This window comes from Calidris pugnax, unplaced genomic scaffold (genome assembly GCF_001431845.1).
Source record: "Calidris pugnax isolate Ruff unplaced genomic scaffold, ASM143184v1 scaffold28, whole genome shotgun sequence".
NCBI classification, from domain to species: domain Eukaryota; kingdom Metazoa; phylum Chordata; class Aves; order Charadriiformes; family Scolopacidae; genus Calidris; species Calidris pugnax.
The window spans coordinates 7,734,774-7,760,797 of record NW_015090842.1 but is presented as its reverse complement, the minus strand read 5'-3'; the positions used below and the strand labels follow the sequence as shown (position 1 = coordinate 7,760,797).

The window sequence follows — 26,024 nt, the reverse complement described above, 5'->3', positions numbered from 1 at the left end:
GCCCCGGCTCGCCCCACCGCGCCGGCGGCACGGCGCCAGCCGCAGCTCTGAGGGCAGCGGGGCCGCCGCCGCTGAGGTAAATCCACCACCCCCCCCTATTTCCTCCCCGGGCCGCTTTCCCCTCAGCCAGCCGGTTGTTCCCTTCAGGGCACCCGCCGCCCGGCCTTCCCCCGGCCCTGGCGGTGACCCGGTGAAGGGGGGCGAGCAGGGAAGGTTGGCGGGGCTCGGCCGCCTCTCCTGAGGCAGGTCGGGCCGAGGGCTGGGCGCCCCGTCGGTGTCTGTGCCCGCCGGTGTTGGGCGCCCCCTTAACGGGGGGGGCTTCTAGGTCCTGGCTGTGCTTCTGCGTCTTTTCGGGTTATTATATTAAACAAAAATCGGAAGGACGGAAACATGGAAAGGTCCCCGCGCCCCAGCTGTGGGGTCTCAGCTGCGGCCGTGGGAAGCTGGAAGGAGAGGGAGCATCAGCCATTTGACACAGCAGGCTCCCCAGGAACCTCCTGGCACTTGCTGTAGGGAGTTTGGCTGGTTTGTGTGGTCCTTGTTTCCAGGAGGGAAGAACAGGGCTTAGAGGAAGCAAGAACACAGAGAGTTCACACAGGAAAGCGAGAGGGCAGATTGGTACAGTGCAGGACATATCGGATCCGTGCCGTCAGAAAAGGGTTGGGATGGAAATCATTGACTATTTTCTGTACTACACATGCGGTTGTATAAGAGTATCAGGATGCTGAATTATAGCCGTGTAACTGTTCGCTCTGCCGAAGACATAATTAGGTTGAAGTCACTGTGACTGTTCACATTAACAGGCTTAAATTAGATCTTTTGAAGTGGGTGCTCTCTGACTTTGAAAATTTACAGATAAAGCGGAGCTGTACTGATTCATTCATAGATGAAACTGATGTAAAATTTTAGCGGTTATAGATTGGAACTAAATAGCCGAAAGCTCTTTCTGGCTGAAAGAAATTGATAATACTTTTAATCTCTCTAAAACTTCCTCTGTTTTCTGAAGCATTATATTTTGTATTGTATATGTTTGATGGATTTCTTTTTTATGCCTTTTATGAAGACATAGAACTTTTAAGGAAAGTAAATTGGTAGAATTTTGTAGCAGTTGAAAGGCTGAAAGTGAAGAATATAGAGGAAATGTGAGACTTTATATGTGTCTGATATGAGGAACCATTGGAACAAAGGTTTTGATGCTCCTTTAATTGGTATGGAAAATTGCTGGTGAAAATAGTTCAGCTTTGATCTATGACACTACTTTTTGGAACCTGGAAGGAAGGTTCACGTGTGTATATGGATATAATAACTGACAGAAAAACGTGCTTGCCAGCCTGATGCTGCAGTGTGATCAGTAAATGCGATACCCAAGCTGTTTTAAATTGAGGGTGAGGATATAGCATATATTGATAAATGCAAAAATTAGAATAAAAAGTTATACTTTAAAGTAGAATGTGATGCATCCAATTGATGTTGTCAAAGAAGTAAAAGTTTCAGTTTTCACATAACAATACTGATAGTGGTTTAAGCATCTAGCTTTCTGGAGTCTAATCTGAATGCGAGTTTGTGGCTCTGTTCCAAAATAGGTAAGATATAAAGCCCAGCCATTGTTTTGTGTCCTTCTCTCAGGTAAAGGTTGTTTAATCCAGAAGTGTTCTGTCCTTGCTGTTGTAGCTCAGTGAACTCTTCATGTATTGGATAGTGTACATCTTTGCTGGGTACCAGAGTTCTCATGGAATATATTTTCTTTGACTTCCACATCTGGGGAAAAAAAAATCTGTTATGAAAAAGATATGCTGCTGAACATCTCTATTATTTGGTACTTATGGAAAAGTGACAGTATGCAAATCTTACCAGGTTTATTGTTGATAGCAAAGCTCTTTAATACTTTTTTATAAATATGTGTATAGGTTTTTTTCTTTCATTTTACCTAACTTGTTTTACCCTGAGTTCTCATTGCTGGGTTTTGAAGACGTTTATAAAGGTGCTACTGGAATAAAGGTATAAGTAATTAGATGACCAGCTTCCCAGTAAGACATCCATACTTGTGCTTAAGTAGTTCTTCTATATCCCTTTTTTATATCCCTTTTTTTTCCTGAGATTATTTAGAAGAAGCAGATCCCCTTTTCAGACCTGAAAAAAGGTAATTGTGGGGTCTTCCTATGGCCTGCCGCTTGATATTTATTAAGAGACGGGCATAAGGAGAATCATTAAAATAGCTTAAAACTTGACTGTGTTAAATATGTATTTACTGAAGATTGTCTCTTGAATTTGTTGCCAGGTGTTTGTATGTAAACAACATGACATTATTTATGTGTTTCCACTGTAAAGTGTCACTGTATGCCTGCAGTGGAGCAAATATGAGTCAGTACAAAGAAGGGCTACAAGACATAAACAAGAAATTAATGAGATAAATATGGTGCAAAATATATTAAGTTAGAGCAAAGGCTAGAAGGATTTAGAGAGATGATGCACTGTGTCACTGCGGGTATGGGATAGATTTGGGGATAAGCTGGTACTTTGGGAGTTCTGTCATGGGTTGTCATCACAAGCTGTTTCAGTTGCTCTTTTCCAGGGTTGTGTGCGCAGTGTTACATATGCCCCAGATCGTTGAAATTGGGCATATCTCTTTGTAATTACAGATAGCAAAAGTTGAGTCTGGCTGGGCTAAATTGGAGTTGCAGTTGATGGACCGATTCTTCTGAATACTTGCTACTCTGGCAGTTCTTACACGTGTTATGGTTGCTGAGAAGGTTCAGCTCTGAAGCCCTAGTACCTTGCAGAATTTCCTTGTACACAGATAAGCTGTTGGTGGGGCTGGGCTTAAGGGCTTTCAGTGCAGTTACTGGTTGATGGAGTTATTGGAGTAATTTTATTTGTTTGCTGTGAGGTTGTTTGCTGGACCAGTCATTGAGAAGCTGACACAAGCCAGAGTTTACTTATTAAATGGCTTTGCAGTTGTGATGGCGGTTATCTGTAATAAAAAGTAGGTTACTCACTTAAATTAGGCGTGGTTACATCTAGACATTATCTGATGGGTATTTATCTGTCAGCAATGAATGGTTCAAATTGCCCATGGAATTGGATGCACTAATAGGTGTGCCCATTTGATTTAGTTAAAATTTTTGCAGTTACTGAAGTTAATGTTTGCACTATAACCTTTTAATGTGACTACAGTTCTGTCATTTTGATTTACCATTGATGCTATGCTTTCTAGGTAGGATTTAAATCCATCGTATGCAAGCACTGTAGGATTATTATTCCCGTGTGCAATATCTGTTAGTGTCCCTACAACTATTGGCTTAGCAGTATATAATCAGAAATATTGAAATAAAAGCATTCTCTTTACTGTGTTGTAAGTGAAATATGAAGAATCTTAGGAACTGTCCGCTGTACAGCATGAAGGACAAAGCGACCAAAAAACATTTAGGCTTTGACAGCTGATGGATTTTTTAGCCTGTAATTCTTATCTATATATCTTTTTTAAAAAGAAATAAAGAACAATTAGATATTTTTTCCTATAACGTTTTTCCTTTCTCCCTCAAAAAATATCAGGGAAAAGGACTCTGCTTAACCCTGAAATACTTTTTTTATTATTATTATTTTTATTTAAATGACAGTGCAGGGGCCTCATGATGCAATAGCTGTATTGTATCCTTTGTCTTGATGACCTTGGTAACCTTCTTCCAGTAAACTTAAAGAGGAGAGATTTGCTGTTGCAGTGGATCTTCTCTAGCCCCATTAGAAAGCTAAAAACATGTTAGGCAGTCATTTACAACACTGTCTTTCCAGTGATCACGAGTTTGTAGTGTAACTTCTTCAAAAGCTCTTTTTGCTCCAATACTGTATCTGCATTTTGGGCTATGTTTCATTAACAGTGTGGTGCAGGTCAGATGAGACGTTCTCAACCAGAGAATTTCAAATAACACCTAAGAGTAGAATGGCATCAGATTAGGTTTAATGTAACGACCTATGCAAACAGAAAACATTTTGCATGAAATATTGAATAATTTAGTTTTATTTTCTGATGCTAGATAAAGATTTTTGTACGGTCAAATTAAAAAGTGTCGCTTGGCATATTAGAGATTAAAGTGTCATGCTTTGTCCTGGAGGCTTGTGCTTTAAGCATACAACAAAGCCTCAATGTAAATTTGGTTAGAACAGGCACTGAAGCAAATAAATTAACAGTCTAGAGGAAAGCTGTAAGCATCTCAGTGGGGGTGCTCAGGTCTTCATAAAGTCTAAGTGCTTTTCAAACATTGATCCTCTTCCCCGTGAAGGGGACCAAGGTGGGGGATAATGGTGTAGGCAGCTGGAGAGGAGAACAACACAGAGGAGCAGAGGAGAAGGAAGGGGAGGGAGAAATCACATGAGAATGACTAAGTCTAATATTTTCACAAAAGCTGAACCGAGGTGGCACTTCCACGTAAACCCATAACTGATGAGGCTACGATAAACACTGAAATTTTACACAAAATAACGTTTAGGATTAGGGAACTGACTAAACAAATCATGTCCCTGTCTTGTCAATGAATCCTCTGTTAACACTTTCAAGTGATTACTCTGACTTTAATATTTCACCTGCGGAGGCTTAGCATGTCATCTTCTATTGCTTGTCATCTTCCACTCGGATAAAGGGTGGGTGACACTGCAAATTAATGTGATACACTCAACCTGCTGTCTTGTATGTTTCTACTTAGCTTCCACAAAATGCCATGTCAATGACAACTTAATGATTGTAGATTTCACAATATTGTGAAAACTTGTTGAACAAAAGTATAAAAGCTTATTTATAAAGCAAAGCAGAAAGTAATCAGTAGCTTCATGCAGTTATATATGCATAATAAGCATTTGCATTACCTTTTAGGCTTGCAATAGAATATATGAGCTTGTTTAAATAAGACAAGGGGTTTCTCATTTCCAGGGGAAGTCTGCACTGGTATAATTCTCCTTGCATTGGGAAAACTTGGAATTCTGTACTGAAGAAGTCCATCAGTAATGTATTTGGAATATTTTTTTGTAGCAAGCTAGTTTCAGCAGCTTTCCTTTAGAAGTAAGTGGCTTAGTATTTTCTATGGCAGTTAAATGTCAGAATCCTTATGTTACTTTCAAAATACATGAATTTAAATTAACCTTCTGAATAAAACAGTGAGGCTTCCATATCACAAAGCTTATTTTAAATACTAGAAAATAAAACACTTGAAGGAGTAAACTTAGGTACTTCTTTAGCCAACAGTAATCAGACACAAATTTGAAGTTGCTACTCCAAGCTAGTCATTTTATTCTGTATTGTATAAAACAAAGCAAGAAAGTCTTCCTTGATTCCATGTTGGGGATTTAGTTGCCAGACAGATGTTAGAGTTTGCAGCAGAAGGACTGGGTGGGAGAATGGAAATGGCAGCCAATGTTGTTCTGCAGAACAGGGGTCCCAGCTCAATTCACCAGAAACCAGTGCAGCCCCACTTTCTGTGCAGCATGTGTGTGGTCACTGACTTCTCCAGTCTGAAATTTGGGCCCACACCTCTTCCGTTTTCTTCCCCAAGCAGGCATCTAACTCAAGGTGTTGTGCTGCAGCCCTGCTCCAAATGCCAGGCGGTGATTTCCAAAAGTTAACTGCTAAAATTGTCAAGCTTTGAAGTACCTGGCTTTCTAAATAAAATAAGTTCCTCCTCTTCTTTCATTATGAAAAAGGAGATCTTCTACACTTTTAAAACTACTGATTCTCTCTTACTTTGCACAGTCTGTGTTGGGTTTCAGTATTACGTCCTTGTGAGAAGGAAGGGATGTGATTCAAGATTGTGGAACATTCGTATTGTAAAATTATGCATGGTTAGAACAGCTTATACTAGCATTTTGGTCCTTACACTGATTTATATATCATAAGTCATACGGTAATTATTTGCCTACATCATGTAATTTTAGCAAGGAGACTTTCTAAGTGCATATTCCCTTCGGCATAGTTGTGGGCATATTCTCTTATATACAGATTCTGGAAAGAGTAGCTTCTTTATTTTAAATTTGCCATAGCTTGATCTAATAATTAGACTTAAAAAAATCTTTTTTCATACCTTAAATTACAGTTATAAAAATAGTGATAGGCATGCATGTTTGCTACTAATAGTCTGCTATCAAAAACCTTGCTGTAAGCTCTGAAGACTATCAAGCAAGATTATTCATAGTCTATCTCTTAGTCATACAGGAGTGGCAAATGGAAAAAAAAAATGTAGGTCTTTGGATACATCAGTTTGCAATGCTAAAATCTGGATATCCGACTCATCTTAAAAAACAATGAACAAGACAGATATAATGTTCCTTAAAACACTGTTTCGAGTTTTTTAGTTTGTCATTTGATAGCTTAATCTAAAAGGTTTTTTGCTTTTGATCAGAAGCTGGTTTGCTGTAAGTACATGCGGTGTATTTCAAAGTACTGCTATCTGTCTATATTGTCTGTGCTTAACGCTGTTTTCCTGATGAAGCAGGAGTGCTTTACTAATCAGTCTGATGATGTCTTTTCAGATTACATCAGATATGACTATGTGAATAGCCTAGGATAGCCCAAAGGAAGGACAGGATGTCAGAATAGCATACAAAACGTTTGTGAGGTATGTGTTGGGGTTTTTTTCTGTTGTGCTAAAAAGAATCTTGGTTGCCTTTAATGCAGTTAAACAAAATGCATACACTACTTTTATGCCATTTCATTTGTATGCTAAAAGAGCTGCTCACCCAATTGATCTAAAATTCACATTTGTCGTTACAGATACAAATACTGATTACTTTTTTTTTGTCAGTAAAGAAATGTTTCCTAATATCCAACCTGAACTTCCCCTGGTGCAACTTGAAGCCATTACCCCTTGTCCTGACATCTGTAACTTGGGAGAAGAGACCGACCCCCGTCTCTCTACAGCCTCCTTTCAGGTACTTGTACAGAGCTATAAGGTCTCCCCTCAGTCTCCTCTTCCCCAGACTGAACAACCCCAGTTCCCTCAGCCTCTCCTCGTAAGACTTGTGCTCCAGACCCCTCACCAGCTTCGTTGCCCTTCTCTGGACCCGCTCCAGCACCTCAATGTCCCTCTTGTGGTTGGGGGCCCAAAATTGGACACAGTACTCGAGGTGGGGCCTCACCAGTGCTGAGTACAGGGGGACGATCACCTCTCGGGCTCTACTCGCCACACTGTTCTTGATACAGGCCAGGATGCTGTTGGCCTTCTTGGCCACCTGGGCACACCTGGGCACACTTGTGGGTTTTCTAAGTGCATATTCCCTTCGGCATAGTTGTGGGCATATTCTCTTATATACAGATTCTGGAAAGAGTAGCTTCTTTATTTTAAATTTGCCATAGCTTGATCTAATAATTAGACTTAAAAAAATTTTTTTTCATACCTTAAATTACAGTTATAAAAATAGTGATAGGCATGCATGTTTGCTACTAATAGTCTGCTATCAAAAACCTTGCTGTAAGCTCTGAAGACTATCAAGCAAGATTATTCATAGTCTATCTCTTAGTCATACAGGAGTGGCAAATGGAAAAAAAAAATGTAGGTCTTTGGATACATCAGTTTGCAATGCTAAAATCTGGATATCCGACTCATCTTAAAAAACAATGAACAAGACAGATATAATGTTCCTTAAAACACTGTTTCGAGTTTTTTAGTTTGTCATTTGATAGCTTAATCTAAAAGGTTTTTTGCTTTTGATCAGAAGCTGGTTTGCTGTAAGTACATGCGGTGTATTTCAAAGTACTGCTATCTGTCTATATTGTCTGTGCTTAACGCTGTTTTCCTGATGAAGCAGGAGTGCTTTACTAATCAGTCTGATGATGTCTTTTCAGATTACATCAGATATGACTATGTGAATAGCCTAGGATAGCCCAAAGGAAGGACAGGATGTCAGAATAGCATACAAAACGTTTGTGAGGTATGTGTTGGGGTTTTTTTCTGTTGTGCTAAAAAGAATCTTGGTTGCCTTTAATGCAGTTAAACAAAATGCATACACTACTTTTATGCCATTTCATTTGTATGCTAAAAGAGCTGCTCACCCAATTGATCTAAAATTCACATTTGTCGTTACAGATACAAATACTGATTACTTTGTTTTGTCAGAATCTTGATGTCTGTTCTGATTTTAAGGTAACTTGTTGATTTGAGCAGCTGAAAACTTGCCTTGATTGAATAATAGTTGTCTATTTCTTCTTCTGAGGAATTGCACCTTAGCTGGAAGGAATTCCAAATTTGTGTTCTGTAGGAAGATTCAGAATTGGGAGGTTGGTTTTGATTCATTGATTACTCTGAAACATTTCAAAACGTCTGTGCACTAGAAGGTCTTGAAGGAATGGTGTTTCTAAACAGTCCTTTGGTGAGGGGGGGAAATAAAAAATGATATTTTGTTTGAAAAAATGTTCCAAATCCCTTGTGTATTGATTTAAAAAAAAAAAATGGGGGAAAAAATGCTAAAAAAAAAAAAGATAAAAGTTGGTGCGTTTGCCATTGTTATTTTGGTTGAATTTATCCTGAATTTGAGTTAACAAAATCAGAATTTGCCAGAGAAAAAGATTTTGACAAAATACTGATGTGTGAATGCACTGTATTTGTGTGTTTCTGCAGTACTGCTGCTTACCTCTTTAGAAGTTTGGCTCTTTAGAGTGATTTGTTGGATATTTTGTGTGTGTGATAACTTTGCTTGGCTGTCAGCTCTTCATATACTTCAAGGCTTAGTTGAAAGTTTATTGTACATACTTTTTGTGGGTCTTTTTTTTTTTGAGAGAGAAAAAGGTTGACAATAACATTTCTTAAAAGTTTTGTAGGCTTATTTTTGATGATATAATAGCTGATTTGCCTGCTTACCTTCATGTTCCAGCTGCTAATTATGTAGTTTTCATGAAACTTGATTTTTCTTTTACAAGTCTTGACCACAAGGAGTGGTTGATGTCCCAGAATGCTATTGAAATTAATTGGCATAGATTGTAATTTTATCTGTAAATATTTAGAAAGGTCAGAACAACTTCAAGTAGCTAAAAAGTGAGGCCCTTTACTTATCAAGGTTAAGTTGTTTGAATTGCTTTTCAGGGAGGTGAAGTTTATTCTTTTCTAAGATGGCTTAATAGCTGCATTCTAGTAGAAGAGGTGACTTTTGTGGAGAGAAAAAAAAAAACAACCCAAAAACCAAACCAAAAAACCCCCAAGGCGTGGATGGAGAACACAATGTAGCCCACACTTAAAGTCTCCTATGAGTATTCCCGCCAGCTATTTTTACTGTTACTCTGGGATTTTTACACTGCAGTCTGTAGATACTTGTTTTCCTTGCTAGTCTCCTGCGTTATTCCTGTCTAGTTCTAGCATTAAGACTTAAGAATCAGAAGTATTTGCTAGGCAGAATAAGTTTATCAAGGTCTCCAGCTACAAGGTATATATTCAAGGTCTTGGGATGTAAACTGAAGTGCCATAATTCCTACCAGTCGTATATAGGCTACCATTAATAAGGGGGGAGGAAAGGAGGCATCTCCATGACTGTCATCAATCAATATAAATGCTTTCAAGTTTCTCTCAGACATGGCCTTTAACAGCCTGAATCAATATGATTTTTAGAACACAGTATAATTTTAAAGTAGCAGGCTATTCTTGATGCATAATGTTTAAGCTTTAATTTGTCGCCTGTTTGTTGATAGCACTTTAGTTCTGCCATTTTGTATCTTTGCCTGTTAGAGATGTCTGGAAAATCTGTTTTCATGAAAACTATGAAAGTTTCAAGTCTTGTTTTTGTTCCACATTGGAACAACAACAAAGCCCTAAAAAACTTTTCATGAAATTAAATTAATTAATGTGTTCTTTGAAAATCTGATTCATGTAATTCATTGTTGTGCTAATTTAACCACGAACATTTGTTTCCCTTAAGTTTGGTCTGATCTGAGACTAATACAATGTATCTTTTTAACAGGTTTGGGTTTTTTTCAACACAATAGCACTTTTGTCAACAAAGTTAGGTTTTTTCTAACTGGCGCTGAGCATTTTTGTAACAGGTTTGGGTTTTTTTCAACACAATAGCACTTTTGTCAACAAAGTTAAGTTTTTTCTAACTGGCGCTGAGTTTTGTTTTGAACAATGTACTAGAACAGCCTTATTTCCATCTTGCTTTTTCCTTCTGCTCTTCCCTGGGTTGCTGGAGCAGTATTAAAAGTGAACAGTCTGGTGCCATAATTTTCTGTTTTCCAAGAGACATGAGCTGTAATTTAATGAAGACATTTTAATTTGAGATAAAAGAAAGACGTTGCATTTTTAACAAAAGGGGAAGAATGATTTACAGGCACAGCAAGATGGAAATGAAACCATTCTAAAATCCCTTTTTCAAGTGTTGAATTTGATTTAAAGCTTTTTCCTTCTGCTCTTCCCTGTGTTGCTGGAGCAGTATTAAAAGTGAACAGTCTGGTGCCATAATTTGCTGTTTTCCAAGAGACATGAGCTGTAATTTAATGAAGACATTTTAATTTGAGATAAAAGAAAGACGTTGCATTTTTAACAAAAGGGGAAGAATGATTTACAGGCACAGCAAGATGGAAATGAAACCATTCTAAAATCCCTTTTTCAAGTGTTGAATGTGATTTAAAAAAAATGTTATGGGAATATAAAGCTCAGTAACTGTCTTACAAAATTGCTGATGAAACTTTGTAAATGAGTATCTTTTGATTACAGCGATACTTCATCTTTTTGTAGTCTTTAGAATTGTTCCGGTTTTGATAAAAAAATAAAAAAAAGTAGTCAGTTAAAAAAATGTTATGGGAATATAAAGCTCAGTCACTGTCTTACAAAATTGCTGACGAAACTTTGTAAGTGAGTATGTTTTGATTACAGCAATATTTCATCTTTTTGTACTCTTTAGAATTGTTCAGGTTTTGATAAAAAACTAAAAAAAAAATAGTCAGTAATCTATTATGAACTTGAATATGTTTTATCTTACCGAAATAAAAACTGAGAGCCACCTATATTTCCAGTTTCCTCACACTCAGTGATGGTATCTGTGCTTCCTGCAGGGCAAGGCCAGAAAACCATGCAGTCATCAGGGCACAGATTCCGCGATGTCGAGCACCACCCGCTTCTGGCTGAAAATGACAGCTACGACTCCTCTTCCTCGGAGGCCGACATGGCAGAGAGGGTTTGGTTCATCCGAGATGGCTGTGGTATGGTCTGTGCTATCATGACGTGGCTTCTGGTTGTCTATGCAGACTTCGTAGTGACTTTTGTCATGTTGCTGCCTTCCAAAGACTTTTGGTACTCTGTGATCAACGGGGTTCTCTTTAACTGCCTGGCAGTGCTAGCGTTGTCATCGCATCTGATATTATGAACTTGAATATGTTTTATCTTACCGAAATAAAAACTGAGAGCCACCTATATTTCCAGTTTCCTCACACTCAGTGATGGTATCTGTGCTTCCTGCAGGGCAAGGCCAGAAAACCATGCAGTCATCAGGGCACAGATTCCGCGATGTCGAGCACCACCCGCTTCTGGCTGAAAATGACAGCTACGACTCCTCTTCCTCGGAGGCCGACATGGCAGAGAGGGTTTGGTTCATCCGAGATGGCTGTGGTATGGTCTGTGCTATCATGACGTGGCTTCTGGTTGTCTATGCAGACTTCGTAGTGACTTTTGTCATGTTGCTGCCTTCCAAAGACTTTTGGTACTCTGTGATCAACGGGGTTCTCTTTAACTGCCTGGCAGTGCTAGCGTTGTCATCGCATCTGAGAACTATGCTGACTGATCCAGTAAGTATGCCTTTGTTCCTTGATGGTGAATTGTTCTCTCCTGTAGTTCATCGTCTGTGGAGAAATTTGGAGAAGTGGTATCAGCTTCCTCCTGCTAGGAAAAGTAGTGTTAGATGCAGAACCCTCAAGGTGAAGGGATGATGTCTGTACTTTTCCTGTTGTTCTGTTAATGAATCCCTAAATAATTTTTAACTTGAGGAGCAGACAGTATAAAATTAATTTATAAGGGAGTGGTAGGATCATGAGAAATACAGTTTATTTGTTAAATATAACCCAGGTTCTGAAAAGCTAATAAAGCTTTACTCTTTTCTGTCCTATTTTTGCTTACGTATTTGGCAGATAGATTTTCAAAACTTCCTAAGATATTGTAGCTTGATCCTGTTGTATCATTTGAAATGTATCTTCTATTTAATGGTGCGTGAACGAACTTTTAGAGGTAGACATGCTGAAAAACCTCAGTCATGTATTGACATAAAGTAAGAACTACTGTCCTACATGATTGGTGCATTTAGGTATTTGGAGTCAGTGGGAATGGAGATTTAAGTTGAATCCACATTGGAACAGTGTAGGTGTAAGAGGTCTTGGAAGTGCTCATTTCTTAGGACTTTTACGCTTCAATTCAAGAGTTTGAGAGATGAAATTGTAGATTTTGTACTAAAATCTATTACTCTTTTTAGGGAATAAATCTGGGGAGAGAGGTGCAAGAGGGAAAACATCCATTTTCTCCAGATTTTTTGAGACAGTAACAGTGTATATAGAAGTTATGGGAGTGTTCAAAAAAAACCAGCAGGGTGTTGCAGTTAATGTTTTCTAGGTCTTTGATTTACTTCTGAGCCCACACCCAATGATGAAATGTTGACTTCTACAGACTGTGACAGCTAAGGATAGATTGCTTAAAAAATACATCCTCGTAAAATTGTGTGTCTTTGTAGACATAATGTTGTTCTTTATGGATAAAATATGATAGAAATTGAGATGAATCACTGCCTTTTTTTTCCTCCACTCCTTTCCTACTGACTCCCAGAATGGAAGACAGGACTGTGTGACAGAAATTAAGATTCAAGGAAAAAAGGAATAAACTGCCTCAAAACATATGTGAATTAAATTTACTCTTATAACTATAAAAATAGATTTTTCACTGAAAGGAATTGGTGACCGTCTGAGACTATGAAAGATGTTTTGAAATGGAGCATATTTTTATCAGCAAAATGCTAAAATCGTAGCCTGAAGTTACTGTCCTTGGTGACAGGTGAATAGGTGAATGTGAGATGTGTTTTATGAATTATATATAAATTTACCTGGAATAAGATACATTTCTGCTTTAGGAGTTCTCTCTGAGATAATTCACCATGTTTACACCAGAGTATTAGCTTGAATGAGAACATTCATATTGCAAAAACCACTTAAGCATTACAATGTGAGCGTTTAAGGAACTCTCTGTCAGTTTGTGTCCCTGCGCACGCCAGCTGGCTGGGGTTTGAAGCACCACTCAGCCCAAGAGCTCCGCTGGGGCAGGACCGGGGCTGTGTCTCGGGCAACACAAACACAAGATTGTTATTCCGGGCAAGAGGCAACAAAAAACTTTCTGCCTAAGTGTAGAGGTGTTTTGCAATTGAATCTCAAGTGCCTGCTGGTCTCTTAATTCTGTCCCAAAAACTTCCTTACGGTGTCTGTGTAAAAGTGGTGATGTTGCCAGTGGGCTTTTCTTGAATGACAAATAATTACAGACCGTTGCAGTTGACTTTAGCCAACCTGGAGAAGGCTCTCCCTGTGTGAAGTGCTTGCCTGGAGGAGTTGCTGTAGAAAGAGCCTTGCACTTTTATTTCACAATCACTTCCTGTCACAGAGAAGCTTTTAGCTTCATAAACAATCAAGGTGACAGTGGTACTTTCCATGATTTTCTTCTTACTAATCCAAAGTTAGATTCTGATTTTGTGAGGCTTTAGGTTAATATTGTTAGAAATACTGAAACAATCCTGACTGCTGTTCCTGTCTGGTCATCATCTTCCTCATTGTGTTGAAACAGCTCAGAGAACTGATCGCTAAACAATAATTTATTTTCCTGATGGATTATTTTAATTCTGCATCAGTTCCTTCAACTGCTTACCATGTAGCTACGCAAACTTTCACGGCAGCAGGGGACAGTAGATGTGGAATAAAGAAACCAGTGGTGGTTCATGGTGATGGTGTCCAAGCTAAAAGCTCAAGTATAAAGGAAAAAAGAATGACTATTGGTTCTCAAAAACTTGTGTACGTGGGGCAGGTGGCTAAATCTTGGATTCAGGGAGCTGAAATAACATCTGTCAAGTAGTCCAAGCTAAAAGCTCAAGTATAAAGGAAAAAAGAATGACTATTGGTTCTCAAAAACTTGTGTACGTGGGGCAGGTGGCTAAATCTTGGATTCAGGGAGCTGAAATAACATCTTTCAAGTAGTTGGTTGTTGCTGATTTAAGTTTTGTGGATGTCTTGGTCTAATAATCAAGCATTGCAACAATTAAGGTACACTGCTGTAAGAAAGCACATCTCTTTCAGTAGTGGTCATTCAGAGTAACTTCTCAGTGAACATTGTACCTCTCGTGCTTCTATCTGAGTGTAAAAATGAGTCTTCATTTTATCCGTGCTGGTGAAAGCAGATTTTGTCAGAATTATGCTAATACTTGGCCATAGATTAGTCTTGCCAAAATGAAACTGGATTTGAGGTCAAGCAGAGGTAATTTATTCGTTTGGAAATGATTCTGGTTTATGGCAGACTAGCTTTGAGTAAATGAACTTATTTCAGCAGTTATCCTGAGATTACTGGTGTGAAGTCTATATAATGTATTTTTAAACACTCTCATACCATTTAAGAAGCTTTCTCTCCTTTAATTGAAATGATTTCAGGGGGCCGTACCCAAAGGAAATGCCACTAAAGAATACATGGATAATTTGCAACTGAAACCAGGAGAAGTGATCTACAAATGTCCAAAGTGCTGTAGTATCAAACCTGAACGTGCACACCACTGCAGGTATGCCAGAGCTTTCTTTAAAGTGGTTATGCATATTGAGTCTTGGAATAATGTTCCTGTTATTTCTGTGTTAATTTTTTTCCCCACAAGTTTCTTTTGGTATCCAATAAACTTTCAAATTCATACATTGCAGAGTGTTTTATAAATATGATAAATGATGGCCAAAAATGAACGTGAATCAGGGGAAAGAAGGAAGAGACTCAGGAGTTTTTAAAAATATGAAAAATATGCAGACTGTGGTATCTTAAATACTTTTTGATCTGTGAATATTTTTTCCTCTGCATCATATTGTGCCAGACTGTTGATAATGCAGGGTAAAGGGAAGAATCTCAAGGAAATTTCTGATAGAAACTTATTTAAGAAATTACTCCTGCAGTCTTAAATTAAGAAAATGTGGATTAGTTTTAAACTGTCACTTTAATTTGTGTCTTCTTGTCTTCATAGTGCATTATTTGAAGTTACATGTTAATTGACAGATTATTTTCCCAAAATTCTGTGCATAATTGGTTAAATGCACTTCTGCTTATTGAAGATTAATTTTAATAAGGACAAAAGTGATGGTAATTTGAATTTAACATGCTATGGAAGAGATAGTAAATTTACCCATTTTTAATTAATTCTCAGTCTTTTGAGTTTTCAGGCACTGTGGTTATGCATGTGTAATGTTTATTGTGTGAGAGTTGGAAATAGATATGCCTGCATAATTAAGACTTACATAAATATGTAAATGTTCCTGGTGGCTCTCTAGGTGTGAGGAGTGATGCGTATTGAATTGTGTGGCGTATTAAATTCAAGTTTCTGAGTTAGCTCCCATCAGAAGAACAGAGCGAAGTCTTGTCAGGGCTCTCAAATTATTCTGTAAATTTGTGGTTTCTAAATTAAATGTCTTGGTGTATGTCACTTATCTGTGTGAAAGTTATGGCTGAGAAGCTATTTCCATTATAAATACCCTGCCTTGGCACGGAAATCTTGCTCCTCTCTCAGATGTGAGTGGGTTTTTGTATCTGGAGTGTGAAGGGAAAAGTTTCATGTATAAATAGTCAAGTATAGAATTATCTCTAGTGAGTTTATCTGTGGCGTACGTTGGTTTTTGTGCAGATTGGGGTACCCAGGCCTGCCTTCACGTGTGATGAGTTTGGTTCTGGCTGGCTTTATCAGCTCCAGTAGTGCATTACACCATCACAGCTGTACGCGCGCCCCGCGGGCCTGGGGGTGGAAGCAGTGCAGCTGCTTTCTCGTGGCAGAATATAAGCTGTTAATCTCTGGGGATCCAAAACAGCTCTGTGCAGGCTGCTCAGATGTCCTGGCACTGTGTCCGTGGGACGTGGTTAAAGGGACACCTGAGAGCCTCTGTTGAGCCTGGGTTGGATCTTGCTAATGTTCTCTTCTCAGATTTACGCTGGCTCCTACGGAGACTTTGCAGGTATCTTTGTAAAGCGTTTCCCACATCTACGATCCCCATAGGATTTGCTAATTTAGAAGCAGCCCTAAATGAAGACATCTTATGTTGAATTCTACGTATGAGTGAAGAAGCTGGAGTATCAGAGAGCCCAGAGCCGCTGCAGTTCCGTGCCCTGCAGAGTCCCTTGGGTACATCATCCTCAGCAGGCACTGTATTACCTTGGATGTGCTGGTAGCCTGTGATCCCAGATAAGGCGGTGTTGGCTGAAAGGTTATTATTTCTTTGTGAAAGAAGAATAAAAATAAGCTAAGTAGGGACTTTGAATACATTTTTAATAGCAAGAATTTGAGTGGCATTTACTATTATAGCAGAGCAAGAATGGGTAGGGTCTACAGCGAAGGAAATCTGTGCTACTTTCAAAGGGTTTGTTTCCACTAACCACTGGTTCAAGGACCTAGCTTTGCATATCTTGGGAACTGTTTTACTTTTCTATACCTTGGTCAAATACCTTGGGCAAAAGGTGCATTTTAATGCTTTCAGAGTGAATAACTGGCTTCACAGAACATCTGAAAGAGGAAGTCAGACCCTGAAAGTGTATGTGCTATCCTTTTATAAGCCTGCTGTCATGTTTTTCTCAGCAGTTGGGTGTCTGGTTTAATTGCCTTTGTTTCTGTTACTTGTAAAATACATGCTACTAGTAGTTGCTGCTAACTTTTCTTAAGTCAAACAAAGGATTCTTCTCTGATTTTTTTTTTAATGTTGAGTACATGCTGCATAGACCAGCTACCAGAATCTGGTTCTTTGCCATAGATTTAGCACTGCGGAAGCGTACCGAAGAGAAAAAAGGTTTGTTTGATTATACTGCCAACATTTTATTGGTTTAGAAACCCATTCCAAGGACATTAAAAGGATGGTCTAGTCCCAAGTAGTCAAAGTGGCAATTTACTGATAGAAGAGACTTGAAAATGGAAATTGGAGTTGGTTCCTGTTGGGAAATAGTTACGCTCAAAGCCACAGTGCATGTTTTGAGTAGTAAATTATTAACAGAAGAGGCTCTTATGATGTAGTTATGAAAATTGTTGTGCAACACTGCAGCAGAAGTTCTTTTGGGGAAGAAAAATAGTTTCATAATACACATTAGTGATGGGAAAAAGAGCAAGAAATCTTTATTTACAGCTAAATAACTAGCCTTGCTGAAATATATTAAACTGAGATTTTACTAAGCAGTTAACAATTTAATAAGCAAGAGGCTTAGCCTGAGTGAATACTATTTCATTTTCGGTGAAGGAGCACAGCTGTCATTATTTCAAGCCCGTTCTGGGTGCCTGTGTTTGTGTGTGGGGAACCTGTTATTAAGAATCAAGTCACTGAGATGTTTCCATCAGTCTTCCTGTGAATTTCTGTTCTCCCGACCAATTTCTCTTAAGCCATTAGCTGTGTCTTTCTGAATGTTATATTTGGCATGCAAAACGGGAATTGCACCTGCAGTTGCCTGAGTAGATTCAGCAGCAGAGCCAAGCTGGAGAAGACCTTCCCTTGTCCACAGCTGCTTGTTCTCACTACCATAGTGGTTCTGCCTCTTGTGTGAGTGTTCACGCACGGTGAAATGACCCAGGTTCATGGAATGACCCAGGTTCATGGAATGACGCAGCTGATGGAATGATTTCCCAAAACTCTTGCCTGATGAACATCTGTGCTTGGACACGGGAAGGAAGGAGTAGAATACAAGCGACGGGTAGGAAGAAAGAAGGCAGAACCACTGTTTTAAGCATTCCTGCGAGTTTGTTGGCTGGGAAGTGTTCGTTGAATTGTGGTGTGAGATTAAAAATGAAGGCAGGGTTCCAGACATCTGATGTCTTAGAGAGCTCTGCGTGGGCTTGTGAGAAACACTGAATGAGCAAAAGTGTGTCCTGCCCACCTCACATCCTCCACTGTTTGGCTTGACTGAGTCTGGGTAGGATTTTACTCAGTTCTTCACATTAATATGCTTTTTAGAGTGACAGTGTATATTCTGTGTTACATTAGGAGGCTTGCACGGCTGTGGTTACTGGAGTTAGCTCACCTTCCCACAGAGCTCAGGAAATTAATGGGAGGCTGAACAGGCAACAGGCTGTGAAGTGAAAATCTTTTGGAGAGCCTTCTCAGTGCCTTCTCGTGAATGGTACCTGTTTTTTCTGCACTAGAGAATGGTTGTGGTGTTTAGTTACGATATTAGGATTTTCACGTGTAACTGGCAGTATTTAAACAGTAATTTGCATCAGAGGATGAATCATCTTTAATGTCCATAAAACAAGAGGCAGTGGGAACATAAGGGCTGGGTTATGATAGCTCAAGGCAAAGGGAGCTTCAGAGGAGCAGTGAGAGAGCATATAACCTGCACAGGAGTATGTTCTGCCTCTTGCTGAATTACCTTATAAGCAAGCATGTGTGATGACTTAAAAATTATTTTATGCCTCAGAGCATTGATTTCCTACACACACAGACACTCCTTCACTTTAGTGACAATCATCTAGCTTTACTTCGTGGCTTGTCATTGCAGCCCTCATAGATACCACACATAAATAAGCATGCATTAAAAACCAAAGGATTTTGAATAGTAGTTCCTGCATTTTTTAGGCTAATTTGGCGTTGTAACTGATGAAATAAAAATATTTAATATTTTGGGCCTTGTGCGGGAAAATCTAAAACACTTTGAGTGTGCAGCTATCTTAAGTACAAAGCTAGGAAAATGAAATATCAACATTACTTAAGCTACTTGTTTAAGTTCAACACATGTTGAAACTCTTATGTTTATCTTGTATAACTATTCCTGTTTGGCTGCAGATGGACCTGAATATAAGAGAAATGAGCCCTCTGGTACTGTATGGCCTAGCAGACATAAAGTGGACTTACTGAAATGCTTGACTTTTCTTTCTGGAAATAACCTTGACACAGAAACTAAGCAATTACTTCCAGGATTAGCAAAGAACTGTAGTGTTTAAGTATTCATTAACAAATATGCAAAGAGTGTGTGCTGCTTATAGTTTCAATATTTTTGCTTTATGTTGAAGTGAAGTGTGACGTGGTTACTGGGTTTGCTTGATTGTGTGCTTGGATATGTAATGATGCTCATATTAATACTGTTTTTCTTACGTGAAGAGTATCTTACCTATGCAGTTTTATAACAAGCAAAAGCTGAGTTTTAAGTGAGCAAACAAAATGTTAGTAAAATCATTGTTTGCAGTTTTCAAAACAGGAGATTTCAGCACATCATTTTATGACCGCTAGATACTCTTGTTTCTACATTAAAATGCAAAGTATTGTTTCTCAACAAAAGTCTTTCTTCCTTTACTTTAGTATTTGCAAACGATGTATTCGAAAGATGGATCACCACTGTCCATGGGTGAATAATTGCGTGGGGGAGAAAAATCAGAGATTTTTTGTTCTGTTTACGGTAAGCAAAAATCAAGAGCAACTTGATCTCAGTGTGAATCTACCTTGATTGTATCAATTTTGGTTGTGCTTAGTATTGAGTAAAGGCTTAAGGTCACAATTGTTTTGTGCTGTGTTTTTTTTCCTTCTATGCAAGATATTTTCCAAGTAGGAATATATTTCTACTCATACTCATTTTAATCTTGTAAAGTACAGTTATTTTAAACTATCTTAATTTTGCTGTGCTTTATGTAGTAGCAATTAGTGAAATGGTTCTGTGATTTAGAGAGCCAATCCTTAAATTTTCATTGTTGCCCACATTTTTAGGTTCAGACTTAACTAGAATTTGTTTTTACATCATTGTATTGAATTAAAAATTGAAATAAGAAAGTATATTCACTGTGCAGTGGTGAAGGCTGGCTGAAAGGAATGTCTGGTTTACTACCTGGCAGCAGTCAAAAGTAAGCACTCTCTCTTATTTCCAGATGTATATAGCCCTAATTTCAGCTCATGCGCTCATACTGTGTGGGTTTCAGTTTTTCTCCTGTGTCCGAGGGCAGTGGACTGGTAAGCAAATACTTCACTTTCACTGTCGTAATCTAGTAGATATTAAGGGAAAGTCATGGCATTCCACCTATTTCCATCCCATGCGTAAAATATTACAGGACTTCGATCTTTTTAAAGTGAGCTCCTGAAAATGTTTCATACCTGTTTACCCATCTCCTTCTTTTTAATTTTTTTTTTCCTTTCCTTTAGTCATTTCACTCCAAGAGCTGTTGCTGTCAAGGGTGTTCTTGCTGCCTTTTCACATAGTAAAAATTTACCACCTCTGTAATAGGAAGGAAATGGATAGCTGGTCCTCAACCACCTCAGCAGTATATTACCTGAAGCTGCCAGCTGGGCTTTGTGTGTCCCACCGCAGTTCTTTGAACAGCAGCTGAAATTTTAAACAAATTTCTCCCTCATTCTGTTACTGGAGCCAACTGTGGGTCTCCTGCAGAAAAGAAATTTCCTAAACTGTCATAGTTGTTTGTTTGGGGCTCTGACTTGCATTTCTTACTGCTCCAGTGGGCCAGAGCTCATTCTGATCTTGTGCTTTTGACAGAAGATGGTTGATCGTACGTTCTTTCTGGTACCTGAAGCAGGAGGGGAATCCATGTGACTTTTTTTCCTGAATATTCTGTTAAATGGGTGGAATCTTAGTCCTTTTTTACCTTGAAACATTCTGCTTCCTGTATACTATCCCATTTCTTTGTTTAACTATAATTGAGTTAATCAATTGATCAGAGGATCTCCAGAGATGTGACTTTAAGTCAGAATCTGATTGCTTTGTGTGGTGGATTAAAAAAATAAATAATTATAAAGCAATTACAGCAAAATGGAACATCTGGATTAACGAGCAAATCAGAGCTGACAGTGGTGATGTTTTTTACAGTGTTTGTCATGCATGAAACTTCAAGCTGCTCCGATCTTTATGTGTGCAGTTCTGAGTACATAAATAGTCTCATGTGCAAACATTTATTTGATATCCTTGAAATATTGAGGCAGGATTGCAGTAATGCAGTACCGTGTGCTTTATAGGAAGCCAAAAGTGTTACTTCCTTTAAATTCTTTGTTTCCTTGGACAGCAAATAAATCTGCTGCAGTGCTAGAAATGAGAAGTTTGATATAATTGTGAAATGTTGTTTCAAGTGTCAGATATTTAGCTTTTATTGCTGTTTGTTGAAGGGAAGTTGTCTCAGTATGAATATGCTCTGTGGATTTTTTTAGGGTTGTTTTTTTTTTTTTTATAACTACATATGTCGTTTTCACAGAATGCAGTGACTTCTCCCCACCTGTAACTGTGATCCTGATGATCTTCTTGTGCCTTGAGGGTTTTCTGTTTCTCACTTTCACTGCAGTTATGTTTGGCACCCAAATCCACTCAATATGCAATGACGAAACGGTAAAGACCTCTACTTTTGCATGCTTTAACAATTATTCGAGGAAGATGTGATTAGATAGTGTCTTATTTGCATGAGGGGAGGCTCTTATTTTGGAGAAAAGCTCAAATCTGAAATAGCTCATTTTTATTTTCTACAGATGTAAGTATGGAAATACTTTCTTGGGGATCACTTTCTACCAGAAGTTCTTGCATTGTTTGCTTTTCTGGCATAAATATTATAATTAGGTTTTCAATTACAAAGATTGCACACCTTCTGACTTTAGTTTGGACTTGCACTTCTCAGCTGTCACAAACTGCTGATATGTGCCATGAGAAATGACTGCTTTTCTCAGGTTTACACTTGAACTAGCTATCTTGTATCAACCCTTCACAATTTGCTCTATTTTGATATACTTTATTAAACTATAACCATAGGTTGGACATTTGGCCTCCTTGCCCTTAGATCTTGAGAGGATGTTTTGTGACAGATAATTGACTGGAAACATAAGGAATTTAAATCTTGTGGCTGTTCAGAATTTTCTCATATGAGGCTGTTTAGAAGCGTACTTCTGTACTGAAGAGTAACTGTGAAAAACAATTGGTAAATATCCAGCCTTCATTAGTGGGAAGTACTAAAAATGATCATCAAAATAAAGCATTTGGGAGAGCAAGCCTAGCTCCAGTAATTGCAGTGCAAGAGCCTTCTTGGAAGCCTTATTGCCAGGTTTCATTAAATGAGTAAACAACTTCTAGCATAGGTATATATGTTGCATGGGGATCCTCTACTTTAACATCAGCTTTCCTGGTCATTTTGTCTTTTAGTTTGGGGACGGGGTGAGGGGGAGAGAGAGAGGTACCAGCCTTCTGGTACACACTGTATGTTCTAAGTCTTCTGCCCTGTACCCACAGGGCTAAATCAGCCATTCTTAATTATTCCTTACTAAATAAATAATAGCAAGAAACTAATCAGCTCACTAGGTATATATTAAAAGAATGCAAAATAGTCATCAGTTTTGATAACTGCCGTTAGACTTTAGTAATCTTTGGACTTAACAGCACTGCCTGTCTGTTCATACACAGGAGATTGAAAGACTGAAGAGTGAAAAGCCAACGTGGGAGCGGAGACTGCGTTGGGAAGGAATGAAATCTGTCTTTGGGGGTCAGCCTTCCCTCCTGTGGATCAATCCTTTTGCAGGATTTCGAATCAGGCGACTTCTACTCAGAGCAAAGAAAGGAGGACCCGAGTTTTCTGTTTGAGTCTAATTATGCTGGAACTTGCAAGAATACTATATAATATTTATTTGGGGCCAGAAAAGGCTGTCAACATATAATCTGTGACCAGGTGAAACTGATATCAGACATTTGCTTGTAGCAAGCAGAGTTTTATACGTTTATCGTCACAGACATCTCATTAACTTTCAGAGACGTGAACTGGATCTGTAATGGTCTTAACGGCAAGATAACGAAGGAAAAGCACGTGGTCACACTAAAGAAGCCAAATGTTGTCATGCTACTGTAATTTATTTTCTGAGATTAATTATCCATTTTTGTTAAACCCTTTTTATTTGATAAATGTTTGGGGAATTACCTGTGTGTTTTTATAAAAAGTATATACTTTAGGTGCAGTTGTCAATCATGAGGAGGAGCATTATGGTGGAAGTTGATCTCGAATGAGACCTAGCCTTCTAAATCCAGTTTTCAGGGAATAGTGGTTTGTTCAGTTTTTAATTTATATTTCAGCTTGTCCTGATAAGCAGAGCTGTACTCTTGTGTCCCACTTCAGGCACACATTCCTCATATGCAAGCGATTCAAAGGACTGGTGCACGCCACAGCGTAACACATCAGAGGCACTGTTACACCCCTGCCAAATGTCTTCCCAGGCTCACAAAAGCATGTCTTGTCTTTGGCGGTATTAATCTCATTTAGGTAAGTTCTAAATCTTCAGTAAAAGACACTTTTAACCAACGGCTGTGGGCTGAATTGTGCCCTCAGGTCATGCATCTCCAGTTCTTCATGCATTGATTCTAGAGGAACTTCAGAGTAGGTGTGTGAGGGCTGTGTCTAGTCCTCTGTGCAGGGGTAGGTGGGACCAGTGACTGTATCCTCCTGTGTGAGATTAAAATGAATGTACTACAGATTGGAGTAAATGAACTGAAAACGGTTGTCTTTGTAAGGTTTTTCACTACCCCTTTTTCTGTTGTACAGACTTTTCATAGAAGGAAATCTGTGAACTTAATGCTACAGATTGGAGTAAATGAACTGAAAACGGTTGTCTTCGTAAGGTTTTGCGCTGCCCCTTTTTCTGTTGTACAGACTTTTCATAGAAGGAAATCTGTGAACTTAATGATCCCTTGAACAAAGGCATCAGAGGAATGAGGGAGGTTGCCTCTTTCTCAAGTGTAACAGATCATAAATGTAGAAAGATCTGCAATAGAAGGGATTATTTTGAATTTAACCATTTTCCAACCAAAACTGCTTCCAAGAAATGAGAGCAATAGAGTTCTAGAACTGCTTTATGTGGGCCTGACAAACAACAGTAGTGCTAAGAAATGTTTATAAATCTGCAAGTAATGAAATACAAGCTGCAAGTAATGAAATTCATCTAAAAGTGGATTCTTTAAAAATTCCATTTAAACTATTTTTTGTATTATTGTTAATCTGTTCTAACTGACAATATAAAGGATAAAGCAGGAGCCTTGATGCATAGCTCGAAATCGTGCCTAGAAAGTAAATAGCTCCCTGTTCTGGGACTTGCCTTAAAATTGTCCTGTTTGTGCTTTTGCTTTGCCAGTAGCACTGATCTGTCCCACCTCAAGCAGTTCAACGCGCTGAAGAATCTTGCGTTATAAAGTTTACGTACTACAGGAGTTAGACTTTCTTTTTTTCAGTGACCACCTTCTCCTTTTTCTTTGTAACTGTTTGTGGCATCTTGATTCCAGCTTCATCAGGTTTTATACCACGAGGTGGGTGAAATTACTAAGGGATCCATCTATTATTTATGGCCCTGCGAACAAAACTGTGCAATACAATGTGGTATGTTCCCTTTGCTTGGGAGAGATGGTGTGTAGCACTGGACAATTTCTGGGTGGACACTTTTAATGAAATTGCAGGCAAATGAACAAAACTACGTCTCGTGTAACTGAGGGGAAAGTTGGAAGTTCCACAAGAATCTTTGCATATTGCGTTGCACATCTTAAAGATTGGGAAAAAACGTGTCTGGCTTTGTCATGAGGCTCTTAATGTGTATATTGTTTCATAAAATATCCTGATGAAAATCAGAAAATATCACTTCAAGCGGTTGAACCCTGTGACTTAGCAAGTGTGTGCGTGTGTGAAATCAGGTTTACTTGGCTTTTCAAACCCTTGTTCTGTTGTAATTTTTTTAATGTAAAAAAAATAAAGTAATGAATTGAAGTCTTAGTTGATTAACTTCTGCTCTGTATGTCACTTATTTTGCACATGTGGGTGCATATTCACATATATTTAGGTAACAGCAACTTCAGGGTAATGGTCTTATGGTCTTGCATCCTTTGGCTTGTGATTTCTATGTACACGTGTATCAAGTAACGGCTGATGCTGCTCCAAATTAAAGATGCTACTGTGCTTATTCAGGGGTTTAAGCTATGCTAACTGCTAGTTTCTCTGTGCAAGTGTTGATTATTTTTTTTCCCCCCACTAATTCTGTAGTTTCAGATAAAGAGACAGCCAATTATGCAGCCTAGAAAGCAGCAGTTCAGAAAACAGCTGACCCAAGGAGGGTGAGGGCAGGGAGGAAACAGGGTTTACAAAGGCACTAAAGGATGGAGAGACTGGAAGCAGTTTATTTGCCATTTGCAACAATTCTAAAAAGTACTTTGGTACCTTTCCTGGGTATAATAGCACTTTAGTTTCTGTGGACAAAATAACTCCAAATACATTCATATAAACTTCGTGCCACTGCTTGTATGTTTAAGCAGGTTAATGATTTGATTATATTTGCCACAACAGTTAAGCTGTGCTGTGTTTGCATATATTTGAAGGAAGAGCTTGTTTACTCTCCAGGTGGAACGGAGGTCTCAGCTGGTAGATCCTGTTAATTTATCTTATTTTCATTTTCTTGTTTAATTTCTAGTAGTAATGTCAGGTTGTTTCATGAACCCTTTCTGAAGTCTTAAGATGGCAGCACTGACAAGTGAGAATTGATTTATGGACTTCTCTGTGCCTGTCCTGTGCAGAAATGTTGTGTTTCTGTGATTGTTCTCACTACTTTCTATTGGCACTGTGTTCATATGTGAATGTATTCAATGCTATTAGAGAAAGAAAAGTGGTGTAAGAAGTTTTGAAATACAGAAATTGGACTGTAAAATGATTCTTGAATCTGCTAATAACGCTAAGTTACACCAGCATCACAGTTCTGTATATTTTTTAAGTTTTATTCCTCTGAACAGAGTAACAGTTTAATTCATACCACGTACTTTGTGGCACATGGTACTTTGTGGTTGAATATGGGTCGGTGCTTCTTGATTGATTGTTAGATTTTTTTTTATTTTTTTTTT

The 26,024-nt window shown here is 38.5% G+C and overlaps 1 protein-coding gene across 1 annotated transcript; it reads left to right on the top strand.

The window, feature by feature from the left end:
- Positions 1-11,401: 11,401 nt before the first annotated feature.
- On the top strand, positions 11,402-23,729 carry ZDHHC7 (zinc finger, DHHC-type containing 7). Its single transcript, XM_014942452.1, has 6 exons — positions 11,402-11,746; positions 14,627-14,751; positions 19,490-19,586; positions 20,050-20,131; positions 21,379-21,509; positions 22,569-23,729. Exons 1-6 carry the CDS (start codon positions 11,402-11,404, stop codon positions 22,743-22,745), a joined length of 957 nt encoding a protein of 318 aa, XP_014797938.1. The 3' UTR covers positions 22,746-23,729.
- Positions 23,730-26,024: the final 2,295 nt, after the last annotated feature.